Source organism: Anopheles funestus, chromosome X, assembly GCF_943734845.2.
Source record: "Anopheles funestus chromosome X, idAnoFuneDA-416_04, whole genome shotgun sequence".
Classification (NCBI taxonomy): Eukaryota; Metazoa; Arthropoda; class Insecta; order Diptera; family Culicidae; genus Anopheles; species Anopheles funestus.
This window is the reverse complement of record NC_064597.1, coordinates 20,535,487-20,558,786: the sequence shown is the minus strand read 5'-3', so window position 1 is coordinate 20,558,786 and position 23,300 is coordinate 20,535,487. Positions and strand designations below refer to the sequence as shown.

Below are 23,300 nucleotides of genomic sequence, written 5' to 3'. Positions count from 1 at the left end.
ATATCACACGTGGAAAAATAAATGGATAAATCACATGATAATTTAAAAATAAGGCACACATTGTTATAACGGTCACATTTATTTACCCTACCACAAATTTGCAAAGGACATTCTGTTGGGTTTATATTCCACGATCTTGTGTTTCAGAATACATAGGAAGTTATAAATACTGTGACGCCTACGCATAGGCAATGCGAAGTCACAATATAAATATAAGTTTATAGTAAGCAAATATAAAAATAAGTTATAGTAAGAATACGACTAGGAAAGAATAAGGCAGGAACAGGGACGCCACGATTGGCTAATGAACAGTACTGGTAGGATAGAATAGGATAGCGAGTAAATACGATAGGGATGGACTTATAGACTTAGGTAGAATCATAATTATTACATAAGTAGGCTAGACTATTTTACATAAGGGAATTGGGTATAAATAGGGTTTCGGTGGCAAAGAACGACAGAAAAAGGTTCTCACGAAATACGAAGAAACTCTGCCCGATCGCGAAGCAAAAGTTGCAATAAAAGTTTAGTTTAAAAGTGTATCAGTTTAACCTCCTGTGTTATTTTGTGGTCTTAATAAGTTACATTAAACATATCACAATACATATCGATGGATTGTTAACTTTAGTATTAAAATAAGTATTGTTCTGTAATTAAACATTAAATATGATCGACATCGTTGAAGAACTGTTCCGCAAGGTTGCTTGAATTGCTGAATTGGTCTGCCTTGGGTTGGCGACTATGTTGGTTGGAAGGCATCATGATGCTTGAGATGCTAGCAAACATAATCCCTAAACCAAATTCGCTCTCTCTTTTCTACGTATAGGCTTTGTACATACATAACGCATCATCCAATAGATGCTCACAGACCCGGCAAAGTCCGACCTCCACCTCCACGTGGTGCCGGGTGGAATGTAGCTAGACCGTCGTATCTAGTTTGCATACCAACGGAGGCGGTATGACCTGCGCTTGAAGGACTTGTTTTGGATTTTATATTACTGAACTGTTTTTGGTGCTGGTGGGCGACCCAGCCCAGCCCCTTAGTAAGGTTGGGTGAAACCAACTTGAAACGGCGGTTTGGATTAATGGGAAGTCTGCCTCCGTCCTAGTCAAACCTGGCAAGTCTTCAGTAGCGCTCACTGTCTGTCGTCGGTTTGCAAAAACCGATGGACTGTAGGTGCAGGTGAGCTAGTGCCCTGCTTTACCCTTACCTGGCTCTGAGTGTGTTGCCTCATAAGGGCGCACACCAACCCTCGCGTGGCCTCCCTGCTTGCAAAGATAACCACGAGGTCCTTAAGGGGACTACGGTCTTCGGGTAGTGATAGCGGACTGAAGTTTGGACCAAAGAACAAAGATAAACTCAAATAACACTTTTGCCATGTCGTTGAGGAGTACTGCTAAGGAGCAGTGCATCGTGGAGATATCGGCCTTGGAAAAGGCCAAGATGCTTCGCGGGCAAGAATGTGAAGAACGCGAGGCGCTTAAGGTGGCTGCCGACCAGCACCTGCAGTGCTTCCGCGAATACGTCTCCTCGGTGAAAGGGGGCGAGTCAGCCAAGGCCAAGCCGAAGCTGCTCGCAACAATCCTGGAACTGTTGGAGATGTTATTTAAGGAGAACAAGTCGCTTCTCAAGCGACTTGAAGCAAAGACCTCAAAGGGGTCCGGGAATGCGGAAAGTGCCGTAGCCCGAACAACTGAGGCACCCGAGTTCCTCCAGCAGACGAAGAAGGGCCGTAAGCCAAAGGCCCAGAAGTCGGCAATGGAGACCAAAGCTGTCAAAGAGAAAGGCGATAAGGTCATGCCTGCTAAGCAGGCCAAGAAGGGGAAGACGGTGGAACCGCCCAAGCCAGCTGGTCGCAAGGCCGGACCGTTGCGGGCGGCAAAGCCGTCTAAGAAGCAGAAACCAGAAGCGGTTCTGGTCAAAGCTGGGGAGTCCTCCTCCTACGCGGAGATCCTTAAAGGTCTTCGCAATCGAGAGAACCACAAAGAGGTGAGAGAGCAGGTCTCCAAGGTCCGAAGGGCCCAAAACGGAGACCTGCTGTTGGAGCTGAAACGAGGTAAGTCGGCATGTGAGATTGTGCCGGCCCTCGAGAAGCACATAGGAGAGAAGGCCACATTGCGGGCACTAGCCCCAACAGTTTTGTTGGAGGTCCGCGATGTTGATGAAGTGACCACGGTTGAAGACGTGGCCACCGCTATCGAGGGCCAAAGCGGGATTGCCGTGCCGGTTGACGGTATTCGGCTCCGCAAAGAGCGTGTCCCAGGGACGCAAGTGGCCAGCCTTAAGGTTGGCCACCAAGAGGCCGAAAAACTCCTCAAGAAGGAGAAGTTTAAGGTCGGCTGGTCGGTCTGCCCAATTAAAGCAACGCAGCGCTTGACACGCTGTTTCAAGTGCTGGTGCGTTGGGCATCTTAGCAACAGATGTCCCAAAGAGGACAGACGCGACCTTTGTAAGAACTGTGGACAGAAGGGACATGTTCAGAAAGACTGCCGCAACAGGACGGTATGTCTGTATTGCAAGGGGGCAGGGCGTCGGGGCACTTGACTGGTAGCAGCGGGTGTCCTAGGCGCCTTGTCGCAAGCAAGCGATAATGGTTAAGTTTTTACAACATAACCAGAACCATTGTGCCGCATCATATCATTTGATGTGGCAGGTGGCATTGGAGCAGAAGGCTGATGTGGTTCTCGTGTCTGATCCAGTGTTGGGTAAGACACACAACCGCAACATTGTGTATGCGGAGGATCAGTCAACTGCGATAGTCACTTGTGGCAAATACCCTGTCCAACGGCAAATTCGAACGAGCCAACCTGGGCTGGTAGCGGCAGTGATAGATGGCATCGTCGTCTGTAGCTGCTATGCGCCACCCAGGTGGACAGTGGAAGAGTTTGGTGCGCTGCTCAACCACATTGTGGTTGTAGCGACAGGTGCGGCGAGGCTGGCCATTGGGGGCGACTTCAATGCCTGGTCTGCCGCTTGGGGCAGCCCTATGGCGAGCAGAGGAGAGCCACAGAGGCGACGTGGGGAGCAGTTGCTCACTGCGTTCGCTTGTCTGGATGTGGTACTCCTAAATGACGGAATAACACCAACATTCTGGACACCTGAACGGTCGTCTTTCATCGACCTCACTTTCGTGTGGCCGAGTATGGTCCCTAATTCGGATTGCACGTGCTGCAGACTCACATGCAGAGTGACCATCGGGCGATTGTGTTTGACTTGGGTGCAATGTCGAGCACGGCGCCTGACGTTCAGAGTCTTGCCGGTCGGTTTAAAATGAACAAGTTCAATGAAGAGCTCTTTAGACAGGCTTTAGCACTGCAGCTAGAGCAAATCGATGTTGTCGACTCAGGGAGCCTGACTATGGCTCTAAATGATGCGTGTGAGGCGGTTATGCCGAGATCAACGGATGGTAGAGGACCTATGCGGCCCCAAGCCTTCTGGTGGACCGAGGAAATCGGTGAACTGCGGCGTGCATGCCTTAGGGCTGGTCGCAGAGCGCAACGCTCATACAGGACAGAGAACTACTTGTTGCGCCGGGGCGAATATAAGAACGCCCGCGGTCAGCTCAAGAAGGCTATTGCAGCGAGTAAGAGGAGACTCTTTAGAGAGCTGATAGAACAGGCAGATAACATGCCATTCGGTCCTGCCTATCAGCTCCTCATGAAAGTTTTGAAGGGGAATAACCACCATATAGTGTGGAAGATGATCAGCCTCCTGCTCCAATCGCTAATGGTGACATCGTCGCCATAGGTAGGGGACTGAAGCCAAAAAAGTCACCGGGAATGGATTCCATTCCCAACCCGGCCTTGGCTCTAGCCATGGTGGAACAGCCTGACATATTCAGGACTGTCTACCAAAAGGCTTTGAACGAGGGCCTCTTTCCAACGAGTTGGAAGAGGCAGTTCCTGGTTTTAATACCAAAACCCGGTAGGCCACCTGGTGAGCCTGGGTCCTTTAGACCCATATGCCTCATCGACGGCCCCGGGAAGGGATTCGAACGTATGATCTTGGATAGGCTCCAAGATCACATCGAAACGACGGGGGCCCTATCCGAGAGGCAGTTTGGCTTTCGGAAGGGTCGCTCGACCACGGACGCAATTCGGAGTGTCATAGCCATAGCTGCAGAAGCCAGATCGAGGCATCGATATGGTGGCCGCTATTGCGCTATTGTCACTCTCGATGTTGAAAATGCGTTCAACAATGCGTCATGGAGCGTGATAGCCGCTGCTTTGCAGCGTATCAGAGTCCCTGTCTACCTGTACAATCTCATAAGAGATTACTTCAGGGACAGGGAACTGGTATATGAGACGAGTACGGGGCTTGTTTCACGGAGAGTATCAGCGGGAGTACCGCAGGGATCGGTCCTTGGGCCGACCCTTTGGAACATAATGTACGATGGCGTCCTGTCGCTTCGACTGCCAGAGGGAGCGACACTGACAGGTTTCGCAGACGACATCGTACAAAGCGTGCAGGGAAGCTCCATTTCTGAGGTGGAAGCGTTAGTGGAAGAGAGTGATTCCATCATTATTGATTGGATGCACTCAGTGCGTTTAAAACTCGCCCCACTAAAAACGGAGTACATCCTTGTCAGCTCACATAGAGCTGGGCAAAGATCTTCAATTCGGGTGGATGGACATGTGATTCAGTCGTCGCGGTGTTTGAAGTACTTGGGCTTCATCATCGATGATCGACTCGAGTACACTCAACACGTACACTACGTTGTTGAGAAAGCGAGGAGGATCACAACCATGCTGACTCAGCTAATGCCTAACTAGGTGGGGCCGCGCAGCAGTCGACGAAAGGTCATAGCATCTACTGCCATCGCCATAGTGCGATATGCGGCACCTGTCTGGCACAAGGTGTTGCGATTTGAGAACCGTCGCCAATGGTTGCGAAGGTTCCATCGAATACTGGCCCATCGTGTGATTAGCGCTTTTCGCACGACTTCTCACGATGGTGCATGTGTGGTGGCTGGCATGTTGCCACTGCATATACTAGTTGAGGAGGACGCAAGGGTCTACTTCCGCCGGAGATCGACGGGTGAGACCACCGAAACCTGCAGGAGGGCCGAGCGTATAGTATCCGTCCGTACATGGCAGCATGAGTGGAGCAGTGCTGTACATCGCGCCCTCATCCCTGAGGTTGAACCATGGATCGCGAGAAAACATGGGGAGGTAGATTTCTATCTCTCCCAGTTTCTCACCGGGCATGGGTTCTTCAATGGGTACCTCCAGCGGATGAATTTCATCTCTTCCGCCATGTGTCCGGTGTGTGACACTTTAGAGGAGACACCGGAGCATGTACTATTCTGTTGTGAAAGCAACGCCCCGTCTCGTGTCATAATAGAACGTGGAGTTGGAGTTACAGTTAACCCGGGAAACATTGTTGCGGTGATGATCGCCAGCGGCAGTGCATGGGGAACTGTAGCTAGAGAAATTAAGACCATCATGGTGCGGTTGCAACAGCGTGCAATACGCAATGAGCGCCGCAACCAATAAGGTCACAAGGAGAGAAGCGAAAGGCAAGGTTCTTCGGGATCTTGTCAAGTAGCATTTTAGTGGCATGGCACTGACTGTCTTAGGACTAGTAAGTGACAAGTCTTGACGGTCTTATTCTCGGCGGTGAGACTTATGTGCTTGTTGTTGAGATGTAGATACCGTCCATTTTTCGCCTGGTCCTCCAGCCAAGGGCCATAGCGCGGTGCCGTGGGAGATTCGGTTCTTTTAACTCAATCGAATGTACCCTAAGGGCTGCTGTACGAAGTAATACCCTCCTGGGTGATCCGTCAGTGGTTCGAGGTTCGAGAGGAGTTTAGTCCGTAGGTGCTTATGCAAATCGGACAGTCCCCAGAGCGTGGTGCTTCCAGCTTAGCTGGTCTTCCCTTCTTGAAGGTGGGTCCCTATGAAGGTTCTCCTCTCGGTTATTAAAAAAAAAAATAGATGCTCACAGATAGAGTATAGATGATCACACGTATCCTCCTGGGTAAGCGGAGCGATCGCACGTAGCATCACTACGGGTAAACAATACGACCAATGCTCTCTTTCTATCGTGCAGGACAGCATCCAAAAGGGTAAATGATCCTGTTTACACGCATCCTCACGAGTAAACCTAGCGATCGCCTGTATGATCACAGAACGCATTAGATATAGTTAGACTATATCTTTTCATCACAACACATAATCGAAAAGGGTAAAACCACCTGTGCATAACGCATTAACTCGGATCAAGCGTAGCAATCACCACCATATTCACAGCAAGCTATACGAAAATACCACGGGGCTATAAAGATAAGGACAAACCTCGAAAATGACAAAATGGATGAAATTTCTTTCTTTACACAAATATTGTGTAGCATACAGGTTCTACACATTGTAGCATACAGGTTCGACAACTTGTATCGTATTGGTTCGACAGCGATGAACATTTATAGTACCGCTGTAACAAGAGGTTTGACACCTTTGAAAACTAACGCGTGAACACTAATCGTAAGCGTATAAGAAAGAATGAAAAAAACACTCTAACACATTTATAGTCACACTTGGAAAAATGAGATAAATAGAAAAACCACTATCCCAATACACTCACAGTAACTTGTTTTTCTGCTTATTAAAAATTAGTTTGAAAGTTTTTTTAAGACACAAGTTGGTAATATTTTTATAGCACGAGCGTTTGTAAAATGTATGCTGTTTACGCAGAGTCCATCCGATTGCGCAGCAGGACAATGGAGATCGCTACCAACATAAAAGGATATAAAATAATAATTGCGAAAGTCACGTACGCACAGATAAACAGATAGAGCAGGATAGATAATTAGGAATAGGTTTAGCTAAGCAGGAGGGCTAAATACCCCCATAAGGACAATGCATATATTTGCATATAAAAGGAGGCTCGCGCGGAGCCACAAGAGAGTCCAATAATCAGAGTCCAATAATAGAGTCCAATAATTACAGTCCAATTGTGTAACAGAAATTGTAACAGTAAAGAGAAGTGAATAATAAAATCCGAGCTATAAGTTTTCACCGAAGAAACGCCGTTCTTATTAACGAAGACGTGGCAACTCCGCATATTACATTGCGACCAAATGGTCTGTACATGAAATTAAGAAAATTAACAATATTTCGTATAACGTTATAGATTTACATCGTAGAATTCGATCCATCAAAGACTCTCATTTGTGCAAAGCAAGTGAATTCAAAATGTTTTTGCAAGTGCTCCACCACATTGCTTAGAAGGGTGTACTACTGGAAGTATAATCACTTTATGTTGTATTTTTGTGCTATAACTATGTTCTCTTCTAACTCTTATAGATTACACTGACCAGAGGCAGATCGCATGTTAAAACAGGTTGCACAAGAGTATAGCTTTTTGTATGGGTTACATAGATCGTATTAATAATAACATTCATCAATTTGAAGACAGCTTAGAACACATTAAAAAATCCATACGCAACCAGAGAACCGTGGTGAATTTGCATCGACAGACAGCAACGCGATAAAAAGGTCAATCAGGCGAAGAATCAGGCCAATTTTTGCTGGTAGGACAAACAAGCGAATAAATCGAACTAATTTTTTTATTCGCATTAAGCGTCTCTAACTAATTGAAAAAAATATTCGCGTTTTTTCTACTGTGGTGGACCCAGCCATACGATACAGTTGATTTGGCGCCGCATCGTTCTGCGTTTACCAAACGTAGAACGATCGGTGCTATCGCTAATTGGTGATGGTTAGCAACATAGCCGATTTGGTTGATTCAGCACCACATAGTTCTACGATATCGACCGGTGGTGATCGGTTCCTAACCGTCGATAAACACCCACCATAGCAGAAACGGGAATGCCCAGGTGTACTGGGCAGTTCAATAAAGAACCGCGATTGATTATTATCGCCCGGAACCCTGGCCTGGAACCCTTTTGAAAAGTACCTAAAGCGATACATGATGAGAAAGAATTATCGCCAGCGCATTTTTGGAGCCACGCGCTCTCGAATCAACCACGTACCCAGTGATCATAAATCGACAACCGGTCCTTATTATTTATAATTTGTTTCCGGAAATTCCGTTTGCGTTTATGCGTTTTTCATTGGATATTTGATTAATGAATCATTGTTTTGTGAAATTAAATACGTGCAGTGTAAGGTTCGCGCGCAATATTCCTGCTCGTATTGCCTCCTCTAGTGAGCAACGCTACTCCTTTGGCCGAATCACTTTCTCGAACACGTAAAACGACATAACACATTTTTGAGTGAAGTAAAAAGGCGTTTTATTAAAAATATATAGCTGCGGGGCCACGACAGTTGAGACTTTCCCTCAAACTTCCTCAGTCACTCAAATCCCTCAAAAAGCGTCTCAAGAACAGTGTTGCCGTGGCCGTTTGAGGTTTTCCTCAAATTCTGTCACACAAACAATCACTCATGCTGCCTCTCTTTTCGTCAGCGACAACAAACAGTGTTTGACAAATGCTACGTATTTCATGTAATTGTAATCTTTGTTCAAAGGTGTTTTTTGATCAATTCAATGGAAAATATGGCCAATAAAAAGTTGTTTTAAGGAAAAGAAAGTATTTAAACATTTAATCAATCAAAAGAACGAGATTCAAGGATAGTCTTTCGCATAAAAAGTTTAGATTTTAAATTAAAACGTATACATAAATTGTGTTACACACTGTGCAACAAATGAACAATTTACAGTCGCAAAAAACAAAAAAAATAAACACACAAATACGGTGTTAAATTATAATTAATGCTAATTTTAGTTCTTCAGTAGGTATTTGCATTAACAATGGCACAAGAAAAGTGTACTTTCATTGAAAAAAACTGCAAACAAAAATATGTTTTGTTTACATTCTGAATGGCTGAGGCATCGGAACTGTCAAAACGATTCCTCAAAAAAAGTCTCAAAAAGTTTTTGAGGTTTTTGTTGATCGGCCAGGTTTTCCTCAAAACGCAAATCCCTCAAAATCACTCATGAGTTCCTGAGGTTTTGAGTTCTGAGGGAATCCTCAACTGTCGTGGCCCCGCAGCTTATAATGCGTCGACGTGCGACAATAACATGCCGCGCTAGCGATGGATAACGTTCTCGTTCCTACTGGTCCTGACAGATTACACATCTCTCCCTACTGCGGTCCACGAGTCCTTGCAAGGACTCGGCAAGGTGTTAAGGGGGTATTCTTCCGCCAGTCTTAATTAAACAATTAATTAATTAATTAATTGAATTTTTTTGTGCATATTCTGTCAGCGACATACAGTTTGGTTAGTACATTTTCATAGCGTACAATTTTATTACCACGGTTATTATTTCACATTTTTCATATTTTATATCTTACTGCAATATCACGAGTTTTAATTTTTCTTTGCCAATTATAAAACTTTGAATTTATAAACCGAATTTTGCGATTATTATTATTAGTCCTTCTGCCTGAATGCGTTTTCAATTTTAAGTACGTTTAGTGAATAAGAAAACAAGTTAGATTTATGAAGCTGCGGACCGTTTTGTGAAAACCACCGAGTGATGCCTCCGACAAAACATACTTATTAACAGTAGCGGATCGTTTCACTAGAAGATCATAGTGTTATCTTATTAAAAAAGAATAATAAAAAATAATAAATTAAAAAATAAATTTTTCATAATAATAACCGCCAACGCATGATGAGTAGAATGCTCCCTTACGCTTCAGACCCGACGCCGCGAGAGCGAGAGATGCTGCAAGCGTAGTCGCTGCAAGCTTAGTCGCTGCGATCTCAGGCGCTGAAAGATAATCGAATGATCACGCACTCTCTTAATCTAGGACGAGTAGGGATAAAAATTGTAAAAATCGCTAAAACAGCACGTCGTGGGCGAACGGCGGTGCAAGGAAAAAAATGAATAAATGCTCTCTTTCTTCTCTCTAAAACCAAGGGCAAATCATTTTGTCTTTTAATAATTGAAAGAAAGGGCCCAGCTCCCGTAAGCAGTGTTCGCTCGCTCTACAAAAGTCCGGCACCACTGGATTTGCTGGCCAGCGGTCTCGACAATCTTGTAACTAATATTTCAGCGGCTACTGTTGCCAAGACGTTCGTGGAACAGTATGTGTGCAGGCTTGGTTATTCTAAGAATTACAAGATAATTCACCTCAAGTTTGTCTGAGGAATTGATCAAACTAATGGGTACATACCTTATCGCAACCACTGCATAGCATCCACAAGCAAACGGTATGGTGGGACGTTTTTGCCGCCTGCTAAAGGAGCCTCAAGAGCTAGCGGTGACTCAACACGATGGACAGTTCGGTTACCCCTTCTCGGCATTCGTCTCTCTTATAAAAATGAGATCAGGTTCGCCAGCAGAAATGGTCGACGGTCAGAGTCTCCGATTACCTTCAGAAGTTTTTGTTCGACCAAGCGACAAAACAAATGATAATATATCTGATTTGATCATTCTGTCTCCGTCGTTCGGAGAGGATGCATGTTTTACACGCTCTATAACAAATCGTTATCAGATTCCGAAGGCCGATTGGTCGTTGTCTGCCAGTGTCAAGGTGTTATTGATGGCAAACAGTAGTAGTGTTGTGCGCCGAATAGTAGTGTGTAAAGTTTAATAGTGCTTACGAGTGTAGCGTACCAGTTACTTGTGTAGCATCTTGCTATGCTTCGTGTTATCCCTCTCCTGTGTTGTCCGTACTGCTCTGTCTCGCTTACTTGTATGTAAGTCGAATAGTTAGTCAGTTTTTTGTTTTTGTTTACCATAAAATTTTCGTTTTAGAAAAAAAGATAACAATAATAAAGAATCTTCTTTTCCGATCTCTTTGGCCAGGGTGGCCGGGATGATAGTCGAAATGACTTCCTCCAATGACGGGATCACCCCGGTTGCCAACAAAGAAGAATGTCGGAGATCCAAGAGGATCCAATCTGTTGTGTCTAGTTTCCTGACGTCCTCGGATAGTGGGCAGGGGAGCCGCATCTCGCATCGGGGTGAATATATTGGGGATTCATGATGCCCAGTAAAAAAAATGGACTTGTTAGGAATAACAAAGTCCTTGCATAGTAAGTATTCGGCAGTGACCGACGTACTTCGGGTCCGCACAAATAAAATCCAGGTTGTCGTAAACGACCGAGTACAGGCGAACGCCATTGCTATATTCAAATCCCTGGGTCCGGAGCCGTGAGTGTGGAGCTGGCTCCAAATTTTTTCGGAGCCGGTAGGAGCCGGCTTTGATTTCCCAGTGATTTCCCATCACTAATAGTACTCTTTGAAAACACATCTGAGGAAACTATGTATATACTGCACATCACCTCAATGAGGATTCATTCAATAAACTAACTTCAAGTGAAGGTTAACTACAAATCGACAACTGACTACTTTGATTTATGTTATACATCTTTAGTTCAAGCAAGCAAACCGAAGTGAAAGGTTCATTCGATCTTAGACGAAATACGCTTAGCACGAATATAAAGCTGTGTATGTGAAAAAATGCAGGAAGAGCTTATCTCGCTGTATGTTTTGGGACACGATAACACGGTTGTACGTTTTATGCTCAAAAAGCGCACACCACTCCACAGGCTAATGAAGGCGTATTGCGATCGTTTGGGTCTGGTGGGCGTTGGTAGCGTTGTTTGAGTTCGATGGACTTCTAATAGAAGAAAATGACACCGCGGCATCCCTCGAGTTGGATGATGAAGACGAGATTATGGCCTACTGGCCACCCCAGCATGATGGTACGGATTAGTTCCATAGCTTGACCGTATTTGTTCTTTAGCTGACTGTCGTTTTTTACCAGATTGATTTGTGAATAAGATGCGTAAGGTGAGAAAAACTCACTTCTCACAAAAGGCGCGCGCAGAGTAAGTGGAAATGCATACATTCATTATGCATCTCAACGGAGTCTAGTGCTGATGCAGTGTGGCCATAATTTATGCACAATAAATTACTTTAGGTAGTAAAGGCTTCCACCACCGTCTCTTATCTGGTTCACGTTTCTGCATGTCTTCCGGTATATGCAACACTTCCGAAAAATTAAAACGTGTGTGGGTTGTATGGTATTTTGTGGATTTGCTTTTTTTTACTTGCTGTCTTTTCGCATTTTCCAAAACAAGGGTTTACCATCAACATACAACTCATTCCGTTGCAGCTCAAGTGTTTTTACAGCCTTGGTGTAATTGAGCATCATCGACCCGTGCCCAATTTCCATGTCGGTTGATGATGGAAAACGTTTCAATTCGGAAAAGGTGCTCCGTAAGGATGAGTCATTGTCCTGCTTTGTGTCAAAAGGGTAAATGGCTGTGAATGTGTTTTTAAGGTAACACGCAATGCTGATATTGATAATATTGAACAACGTAACCTATATGATGTTGTTCTTGTGTATATTTCCACCGAAAAATTCGGGAACGTTGATATTCTCTTGCGTTTAATAAAGCAGCATGCCAAGCAAAACGAGGACTACACTATTGCCCGCATCAATCTGAAAAATAACATTAGTGCATTGGGCATAATTGCATTGTCTGAATACCCAATAAATTTTAAAGATGTTGCGCAAGAAATAATGACGGTTACAACACTAACGAAAATACTTTAGTATCTCGGAGAATGGTGAACTCAGAACAGTTTCTTCAGTGGCGAATTTGCTCGTTTTCAAGCCAGACAGGAAAGTTTTTCCGAGATCGAGGGATGCATCTTGTTTGGGAAGAGAGTTGTGATACCAAGAAGTCTTCAACAACGATGTCTTGCGAACTACACATCAAGCATCCTACGATACAATCCTATGATGAATGATTTTACAGGATTTTGATTTTGATGTTGAGCATAGATCAGGTGAAAAATTGCGTCATGTAGGTTGTCTGAGTAGATACCCAGAACAAAACGTAATGATAATTTCCGAGGTTACGGCACGAATGAAAAAACATCAGGTTAATGACGAGACGCTTATAGCCATTATCGAAGTGTTAAAAGAAAAACCATACGGTTCTTACAAAATGAAAGGTGATATTCTTTACAATACGATTGATGGAAATGATTTGTTGGTTATCCCTAAAAATATGGAGAAAAAAATTATACTAGATGCGCATAATATGGGTCATTTTGCGTGTGCAAAAACTGTGCATAGTATAAATCAACAATATTTCATACCACACGTAGATCAAAAGGTCAAACAAGTAATTGATAGTTTTGTGAGATACATTATGCATAATAATAAGCTAGGGAAAAAGGAAGGGTTTCTAAATCCCATTGATAAAGGAAATAGTCCTTTGCAAACTATTCACTTAGATCACATTGGACCAATGGATATTACCATTAAACAATACAAGCAAATCTTAACGGTCGTAGATGCCTTTTCTAAATTTGTTTGGCTTTACCCCACAAAATCTACGGATGCGGAAGAAGTGATAGCGAAGCTGCAAAGTTGGTCTGAGATTTTTGGAGACCCACAGAGGATTATAACAGATCGAGGAACAGCTTTCACTTCTAACAGTTTTGCAGATTATGTAAAAAATAGGCAAATAGAACATGTTGTAAACACCACCGGTGTTCCAAGAGGAAAAGGACAAGCCGAAAGGGTTAACAGGGTCGTGTTGTCCACATTAGCAAAACTAAGTTCCAAAGAACCTTCTAAATGGTACAAATCGGTAGGACTAGTTCAATGTGCGTTAAACTCTCATTGGCATGCTACTACAAAACAGACTCCATTTCATACGATGTTTGGCGTTACAATGCGTAATGGCGATGCAGATTATTTACGGAAAATAATTGATGCAGAAATGTACGAATTCTTTGAAAACGGAAGATCATTAATGAGAGAAAAGGTTAGGAACGAAATTGAGAAAGCTCAAATAATGCACAAAAAGAACTATGACAAATCACGCAAAGTAGCCGTTGGATACAAAGTAGGAGATCTCTATAAAACGAACTGAAGTCATTACTGACAGAAAGCTAATTCGTATTTAAGACCTTACGAAATAGTAAGTAAAAACAGAAATGACGGTTATCAGGTCCAAAAAGCGGCCAATTGCGAGGGTCCAAACATTACTACCGCTAGTACAGATAACTTGAAATTATGGTCATATGCGACAAATATAGATTTGGATTTATCTGACGAAGAAAACTAATCCTTCCCTTGGGGGCAAGGGTATGTCCGGAATGGCCGAGTGTAAGAACGGTGGTAGATCGAAAGAGTCGAGCTTGAGGAGCGAAAGAGAAATTGGTGCGAAAGAGAAAGTGGTAGCCACTTCTTATAGAAATATAATTGTATTGGTGTAGCCGACGGTAGGAGTGTAGGTAAAGGTAAAAGGATAGGTATAAAAGGAACTCTCGAAATAAACACGAAATTATTCTCAATCTTACATATATAATTAGAATCACGTATGTAATTATAATTACAGTTACATATCAACTTAAAAATTATGCGTATAATCATCTATCGGCCTAACGACTCCTTAGAGGTCATGCCGACCATTTCTCTCTTACTGAACTTACTTTACAACGTAGCCGTATAGTTAGTCCATGTTACGGAAGGACTGGTCCAGCTGGGATTTGATACCCGGTCCTGTCGATTGACTGCCCCATGCACCGGGCTAGCTGTAGTCAAACTGCAAACCAGTAAACCATGGTGTCTAAAGAGGTGACTTTCATAGCCTTTCTGCAGCATGGAATATGTCCCCATCTGCGCCTCTATATCGTCGCCTTTTCCGACAAGTGATTTGGAGCAACTATTTCCGAAAAATTCGGCGCAACAGGATGAGCGTACAGGATTTTTCGCACGCATATTTCATGCTTGTAGGATCCATGCGGATCCTACTTGCGCATCAGCAGTCTCGTCTGCCATGAAGAGTGGTAAAATATTCATATTCACTTTGTTGTACGCAGTTTGTGACATGCGCACTCACGTTGTTGACAAATAAAATAACACATAGTGGAAGTTGGGGACAGTGTGCCACATAGGTAAGTGATCCACCTGTTATTTTAGCAGTTAAAAGGGCTAAAGTCGAGGAATACATGTACTATTCCATAAATTTCCATTGCGCATTGTATTACACGATAATCTCACTATTAAAAGATTTCGTTTGAAAATAAAATCTACAACAATTAATCGTAGGATATCTTGAAACAAAATCATGTTTACACGAGCAGCTGAAGCAGCCTCCAAAACAACCGTACACATACAACTACACAACATCGTGTAGGAGCTTCGGACACCTATCTGTCATTTTTATTTTTCATTGTTATTCCAAGAGCTGCCAAAACCCCTCTATTACGAGACCTCATTACTCTACAGACTTTGATCGCTTCACATTTAACGACTATCAATTCATCTGTTCGCGATACAAATGGCATGCAGTTTTTAACGACTTTGGTTTAATTCTAACGACTGTTAAGGAGCGTCCACATTGTAGAACAATACAGTTATACGTAACAAAACATTGTTACGTATAACTTGTATGACACAACAAATTTGAAACCCAGAAATTCTGGGTTCGTCATCTGGCGTAACATAACATACGCTCGAATTTAGCGTATTCGAGCAGTTGAGCAACGAAACAAATATTTAAACAAAGGAAATCGTTTGAAGCATCTAATTGAATGGTTTTTACGTGGTCTGTAATTGGAAAAACCACAATTTATCAATAAATTAAGAACATGTTACGCTAGAGCGAGAAGATTTGCGTCCACTCTTGTTACGGCACATGCATTGTTGCGAAAGGGCAATTTGACAGCAGATGTTATGCTCCAATGCCAGTCGAGCATATATTACGCCTGTAATCTGGACGCTCCTTTACATTTTAACGACTTTCTTTCGCGATCCCGGCTATTGTTTCGTCGCAAATTTAGGTTCTGGTTTACTGGCCCTTACTATGTGATACAGCGACATACATATTCACAGCATATTTTGTTTTGCAACAAAATTGTCAAAAAAAAACAGTTTTGACAAAGTACAATCAAGAGGATTGCACGGGGCACTGTTTGTGTGCAATGTATGGGTGAGGGAGTGTGAAACAAGAAGCAATGCAGGGTGCAAAATTCATCTTACCGTGCAAATAGACGTAGAGAGACATTTCTCGCCGCCACATTTCTCAAAAGTAGCTCAATTCTGCAAACAAAGCAAATCGCTCGGCGAGACATTTCTGTGGCTACTGTGATGATATAATTCTATGTGTTTCTGTGGAAATGACGTTTCGATGCTGTCTATATATGGACTTTTCATCTCATTTCATCCAATATTGACGAGAAATGTCGCGGCGAGAAATGACTCTCTATGTGTATTTGCAGAATCAATAGAAACCAAACAATCGTAGTAGGCGTACAGTGGTTCCCAACCGAGTCTTCCTTTTCATATGCCGGTGCCTGTTTGTCTTGTGTTGAACAGATATTTTAAATTATTCAACTTTAAATTGTAAACGATTGATGCTTCATATCGAAACAGGTACCAAATACCAACTAGCCAAATCAACTTTCAGGCTTTCTCGCTCTTTCTAAACAACAATCAAACCAGGTAAAGCGAGGCGCGAGAACAGACTCAACACGTGTCTATGGCAACCTGACAATCGTAGTGACCATAGCTTTTTTCCCCCGGTGCTTTGCTGACACTAAACTTGGCCAGTCCAAAATCATTCGTAGCGTACGAGTCACAAGTGTCAGTCGTGTCTGCAAAGCCCAGCGTGCTTAGTCACAGAAAAGCGTACTTGTAATTTGTAACGCCACAAAACATAAAGGTAAGAAATCATTTAAATTCTAAGGATTTGTAGCAGCACTGTACAGTGGTGTCATCCGCGCTATCGTTGTTTATATATTGTTAATCTGTCACAGTACTGGAAAGCAAAGTGACAGCACAAAATAGAGTAGAGTATGGCCCAGCAAGCGAGTAAGACGTGCGAAGAGGCTTTGTGAATTTTCCCTTGTTTTTGTGTAACCCGTGTTGAAAGAATACGCAAATAAAAAATCGTCAAGTAGTACGCATAAACTACAAATTCATATTTCCGACCGTTTTTTTTTTCAAACCATTCTTCATATATGATTTCGCTAGCAAACCGGCAGTGCACGATGGTTGAAAAGAAGAAAAAAAATGAAATTGATGTCTTGACACAAACTCTCGCGCAAAATACTCAACAATGGCAAAATGTTCTGCAACAGCCAGAACAGTAAGAATGCAAAAACGTAGAAGCGAAAAAAATTAGTTGCGATTACTGCAAGCGCAAATTCGTGTACTCAACCGGGCTGGACCGGCACAAGAAAAAATTCCACCCTGAAGAACAAAATTCCGTTCCAGATCTGCCCAAGGAGGAAGGGTCCGCTGTGGAGTATCCGCAGCTAAAAACGTTTCCGTGGAAATAGACGTAGAGAAATAAAACCAATTTACATTACAACCAGGAAGTGTTGGCGGCGCTTAGGAATGTCGCACAGGCTACGCTGGAGTTGAGATCGGCGGGGTCAGAAAACCGTTTGGCTCCTTTCTACGCCAGCATGCGGGATTGGTCGCCGATACGGCAGGAAGCTATGCTGGGAAGAATTCAGAGCAAGCTTGCGGAGGAGAATGCCGCGAGATTCGTGAGAAGAATGGATACGATCCACGAAATTAGAAATAAGTTAGTTTGTACGTTAGTTATAAGTCTAAATTAAGTCAGCATTTAGTTTAACTACAAGTATTTTTTCTTTCTTTTTTTCATGAAATTTGCAATTTCTTTTAATACCGGATTACAAATTGGATTAAATAAAGAATTGTGAACTACAACGTTACTTTTTATATTGTGCCATCAGCAAATTTATTTGCCAAATGCAAACGAATTTGCATCAACTCGTTGGTTGTGCGATGTTTTATCCCGCGCAACTCAATAAGCTCGCTCGGTACATGCTCCATTTCCCTTGCTGCTTGGCCTGACACGTCCCTTCGAATATAGTTATGCAGGTACACGCATGTGAGTACAACTTTGCTGGCAGTTTGAGGGTTTAACTCTATCGGCTTTCTCAGCAATCGAAACCTCGCAGTCAAAATTCCAAACACCATTTCAACTGTTCGGCGTGCTTTCGAATAATGGCATTCGTTAAAAATGCGTTCGACGGGTCCGCGGTCTGTTATTCCACCAAACGGGCGAATGCAATAGTTGGTGAATGCAAACGCTTTGTCTCCCAGTAACATATACGGGATTCTCATAAGGAAAGTAGAACCTCGTAGCATTTCTGCTTCTGGGATTTGTAATCTATTATTTTCTAGCAAGTTATGAAGACGCGATGTACGTAAAACCCCTCCGTCGTGTGCAAACCGGCCTTTAGCCGGGGCGGGTATTCACTCTCCTGCGAACTCTCTGGTGGCTACAGGTGGCTGCATGCGTTTTCAATTTTAAGTACGTTTAGTGAATAAGAAAACAAGTTAGATTTATGAAGCTGCGGACCGTTTTGTGAAAACCACCGATGCCTCCGACAAACATAGGACATATTAACAGTAGCGGATCGTTTCACTAGATGATCATAGTGTTATCTTATTAAAAAAGAATAATAAAAAATAATAAATTAAAAAATAAATTTTTCATAATAATAACCGCCAACGCATGATGAGTAGAATGCTCCCTTACGCTTCAGACCCGACGCCGCGAGAGCGAGAGATGCTGCAAGCGTAGTCGCTGCAAGCTTAGTCGCTGCGATCTCAGGCGCTGAAAGATAATCGAATGATCACGCACTCTCTTAATCTAGGACGAGTAGGGATAAAAATTGTAAAAATCGCTAAAACAGCACGTCGTGGGCGAACGGCGGTGCAAGGAAAAAAATGAATAAATGCTCTCTTTCTTCTCTCTAAAACCAAGGGCAAATCATTTTGTCTTTTAATAATTGAAAGAAAGGGCCCAGCTCCCGTAAGCAGTGTTCGCTCGCTCTACAAAAGTCCGGCACCACTGGATTTGCTGGCCAGCGGTCTCGACAATCTTGTAACTAATATTTCAGCGGCTACTGTTGCCAAGACGTTCGTGGAACAGTATGTGTGCAGGCTTGGTTATTCTAAGAATTACAAGATAATTCACCTCAAGTTTGTCTGAGGAATTGATCAAACTAATGGGTACATACCTTATCGCAACCACTGCATAGCATCCACAAGCAAACGGTATGGTGGGACGTTTTTGCCGCCTGCTAAAGGAGCCTCAAGAGCTAGCGGTGACTCAACACGATGGACAGTTCGGTTACCCCTTCTCGGCATTCGTCTCTCTTATAAAAATGAGATCAGGTTCGCCAGCAGAAATGGTCGACGGTCAGAGTCTCCGATTACCTTCAGAAGTTTTTGTTCGACCAAGCGACAAAACAAATGATAATATATCTGATTTGATCATTCTGTCTCCGTCGTTCGGAGAGGATGCATGTTTTACACGCTCTATAACAAATCGTTATCAGATTCCGAAGGCCGATTGGTCGTTGTCTGCCAGTGTCAAGGTGTTATTGATGGCAAACAGTAGTAGTGTTGTGCGCCGAATAGTAGTGTGTAAAGTTTAATAGTGCTTACGAGTGTAGCGTACCAGTTACTTGTGTAGCATCTTGCTATGCTTCGTGTTATCCCTCTCCTGTGTTGTCCGTACTGCTCTGTCTCGCTTACTTGTATGTAAGTCGAATAGTTAGTCAGTTTTTTGTTTTTGTTTACCATAAAATTTTCGTTTTAGTAAAAAAGATAAAAATAATAAAGAATCTTCTTTTCCGATCTCTTTGGCCAGGGTGGCCGGGATGATAGTCGAAATGACTTCCTCCAATGACGGGATCACCCCGGTTGCCAACAAAGAAGAATGTCGGAGATCCAAGAGGATCCAATCTGTTGTGTCTAGTTTCCTGACGTCCTCGGATAGTGGGCAGGGGAGCCGCATCTCGCATCGGGATGAATATATTGGGGATTCATGATGCCCAGTAAAAAAAATGGACTTGTTAGGAATAACAAAGTCCTTGCATAGTAAGTATTCGGCAGTGACGGACGTACTTCAGGTCCGCACAAATAAAATCCAGGTTGTCGTAAACGACCGAGTACAGGATAACGCCATTGCTATATTCAAATCCGTAGGTCCGTAGCCGTGAGTGTGGAGCTGGCTCCAAATTTTTTCGGAGCCGGTAGGAGCCGGCTTTGATTTCCCAGTGATTTCCCATCACTAATAGTACTCTTTGAAAACACATCTGAGGAAACTATGTATATACTGCACATCACCTCAATGAGGATTCATTCAATAAACTATCTTCAAGTGAAGGTTAACTACATATCGACAACTGACAATTTGATTTATGTTATACATCTTTAGTTCAAGCAAGCAAACCGAAGTGAAAGGTTCATTCGATCTTAGACGAAATACGCTTAGCACGAATATAAAGCTGTGTATGTGAAAAAATGCAGGAAGAGCTTATCTCGCTGTATGTTTTGGGACACGATAACACGGTTGTACGTTTTATGCTCAAAAAGCGCACACCACTCCACAGGCTAATGAAGGCGTATTGCGATCGTTTGGGTCTGGTGGGCGTTGGTAGCGTTGTTTGAGTTCGATGGACTTCTAATAGAAGAAAATGACACCGCGGCATCCCTCGAGTTGGATGATGAAGACGAGATTATGGCCTACTGGCCACCCCAGCATGATGGTACGGATTAGTTCCATAGCTTGACCGTATTTGTTCTTTAGCTGACTGTCGTTTTTTACCAGATTGATTTGTGAATAAGATGCGTAAGGTGAGAAAAACTCACTTCTCACAAAAGGCGCGCGCAGAGTAAGTGGAAATGCATACATTCATTATGCATCTCAACGGAGTCTAGTGCTGATGCAGTGTGGCCATAATTTATGCACAATAAATTACTTTAGGTAGTAAAGGCTTCCACCACCGTCTCTTATCTGGTTCACGTTTCTGCATGTCTTCCGGTATATGCAACACTTCCGAAAAATTAAAACGTGTGTGGGTTGTATGGTATTTTGTGGATTTGCTTTTTTTTACTTGCTGTCTTTTCGCATTTTCCAAAACAAGGGTTTACCATCAACATACAACTCATTCCGTTGCAGCTCAAGTGTTTTTACAGCCTTGGTGTAATTGAGCATCATCGACCCGTGCCCAATTTCCATGTCGGTTGATGATGGAAAACGTTTCAATTCGGAAAAGGTGCTCCGTAAGGATGAGTCATTGTCCTGCTTTGTGTCAAAAGGGTAAATGGCTGTGAATGTGTTTTTAAGGTAACACGCAATGCTGATATTGATAATATTGAACAACGTAACCTATATGATGTTGTTCTTGTGTATATTTCCACCGAAAAATTCGGGAACGCTGATATTCTCTTGCGTTTAATAAAGCAGCATGCCAAGCAAAACGAGGACTACACTATTGCCCGCATCAATCTGAAAAATAACATTAGTGCATTGGCCATAAATGCATTGTCTGAATACCCAATAAATTTTAAAGATGTTGCGCAAGAAATAATGACGGTTACAACACTAACGAAAATACTTTAGTATCTCGGAGAATGGTGAACTCAGAACAGTTTCTTCAGTGGCGAATTTGCTCGTTTTTAAGCCAGACAGGAAAGTTTTTCCGAGATCGAGGGATGCATCTTGTTTGGGAAGAGAGTTATGATACCAAGAAGTCTTCAACAACGATGTCTTGCGAACTACACATCAAGCATCCTATGATACAATCCTATGATGAATGATTTTACAGGATTTTGATTTTGATGTTGAGCATAGATCAGGTGAAAAATTGCGTCATGTAGGTTGTCTGAGTAGATACCCAGAACAAAACGTAATGATAATTTCCGAGGTTACGGCACGAATGAAAAAACATCAGGTTAATGACGAGACGCTTATAGCCATTATCGAAGTGTTAAAAGAAAAACCATACGGTTCTTACAAAATGAAAGGTGATATTCTTTACAATACGGTTGATGGAAATGATTTGTTGGTTATCCCTAAAAATATGGAGAAAAAAATTATACTAGATGCGCATAATATGGGTCATTTTGCGTGTGCAAAAACTGTGCATAGTATAAATCAACAATATTTCATACCACACGTAGATCAAAAGGTCAAACAAGTAATTGATAGTTTTGTGAGATACATTATGCATAATAATAAGCTAGGGAAAAAGGAAGGGTTTCTAAATCCCATTGATAAAGGAAATAGTCCTTTGCAAACTATTCACTTAGATCACATTGGACCAATGGATATTACCATTAAACAATACAAGCAAATCTTAACGGTCGTAGATGCCTTTTCTAAATTTGTTTGGCTTTACCCCACAAAATCTACGGATGCGGAAGAAGTGATAGCGAAGCTGCAAAGTTGGTCTGAGATTTTTGGAGACCCACAGAGGATTATAACAGATCGAGGAACAGCTTTCACTTCTAACAGTTTTGCAGATTATGTAAAAAATAGGCAAATAGAACATGTTGTAAACACCACCGGTGTTCCAAGAGGAAAAGGACAAGCCGAAAGGGTTAACAGGGTCGTGTTGTCCACATTAGCAAAACTAAGTTCCAAAGAACCTTCTAAATGGTACAAATCGGTAGGACTAGTTCAACGTGCGTTAAACTCTCATTGGCATGCTACTACAAAACAGACTCCATTTCATACGATGTTTGGCGTTACAATGCGTAATGGCGATGCAGATTATTTACGGAAAATAATTGATGCAGAAATGTACGAATTCTTTGAAAACGGAAGATCATTAATGAGAGAAAAGGTTAGGAACGAAATTGAGAAAGCTCAAATAATGCACAAAAAGAACTATGACAAATCACGCAAAGTAGCCGTTGGATACAAAGTAGGAGATCTCTATAAAACGAACTGAAGTCATTACTGACAGAAAGCTAATTCGTATTTAAGACCTTACGAAATAGTAAGTAAAAACAGAAATGACGGTTATCAGGTCCAAAAAGCGGCCAATTGCGAGGGTCCAAACATTACTACCGCTAGTACAGATAACTTGAAATTATGGTCATATGCGACAAATATAGATTTGGATTTATCTGACGAAGAAAACTAATCCTTCCCTTGGGGGCAAGGGTATGTCCGGAATGGCCGAGTGTAAGAACGGTGGTAGATCGAAAGAGTCGAGCTTGAGGAGCGAAAGAGAAATTGGTGCGAAAGAGAAAGTGGTAGCCACTTCTTATAGAAATATAATTGTATTGGTGTAGCCGACGGTAGGAGTGTAGGTAAAGGTAAAAGGATAGGTATAAAAGGAACTCTCGAAATAAACACGAAATTATTCTCAATCTTACATATATAATTAGAATCACGTATGTAATTATAATTACAGTTACATATCAACTTAAAAATTATGCGTATAATCATCTATCGGCCTAACGACTCCTTAGAGGTCATGCCGACCATTTCTCTCTTACTGAACTTACTTTACA

At 42.6% G+C, this 23,300-nt stretch overlaps 2 protein-coding genes across 2 annotated transcripts; both read left to right on the top strand.

Annotated features, from left to right (window-relative positions):
- The first annotated feature begins 120 nt into the window (after window positions 1–120).
- LOC125769168 (uncharacterized) lies at window positions 121–2,545 on the top strand. Its single transcript, XM_049437718.1, has one exon. The coding sequence runs from the start codon at window positions 1,379–1,381 to the stop codon at window positions 2,543–2,545; it is 1,167 nt and encodes a 388-aa protein (XP_049293675.1). The 5' UTR covers window positions 121–1,378.
- Window positions 2,546–9,022: 6,477 nt separating this feature from the next.
- LOC125768039 (uncharacterized protein K02A2.6-like) lies at window positions 9,023–22,732 on the top strand. The gene is made up of 2 exons (XM_049435165.1): window positions 9,023–12,236; window positions 21,096–22,732. The coding sequence occupies exon 2, from the start codon at window positions 21,593–21,595 to the stop codon at window positions 22,730–22,732; it is 1,140 nt and encodes a 379-aa protein (XP_049291122.1). The 5' UTR covers window positions 9,023–12,236; window positions 21,096–21,592.
- Window positions 22,733–23,300: the final 568 nt, after the last annotated feature.

Bases quoted from the DNA above. Each gene is read 5' to 3' on its own strand.
- LOC125768039 (XM_049435165.1), top strand. From the start codon at position 21,593: ATGATTTTACAGGATTTTGATTTTGATGTTGAGCATAGATCAGGTGAA.
- LOC125769168 (XM_049437718.1), top strand. From the start codon at position 1,379: ATGTCGTTGAGGAGTACTGCTAAGGAGCAGTGCATCGTGGAGATATCG.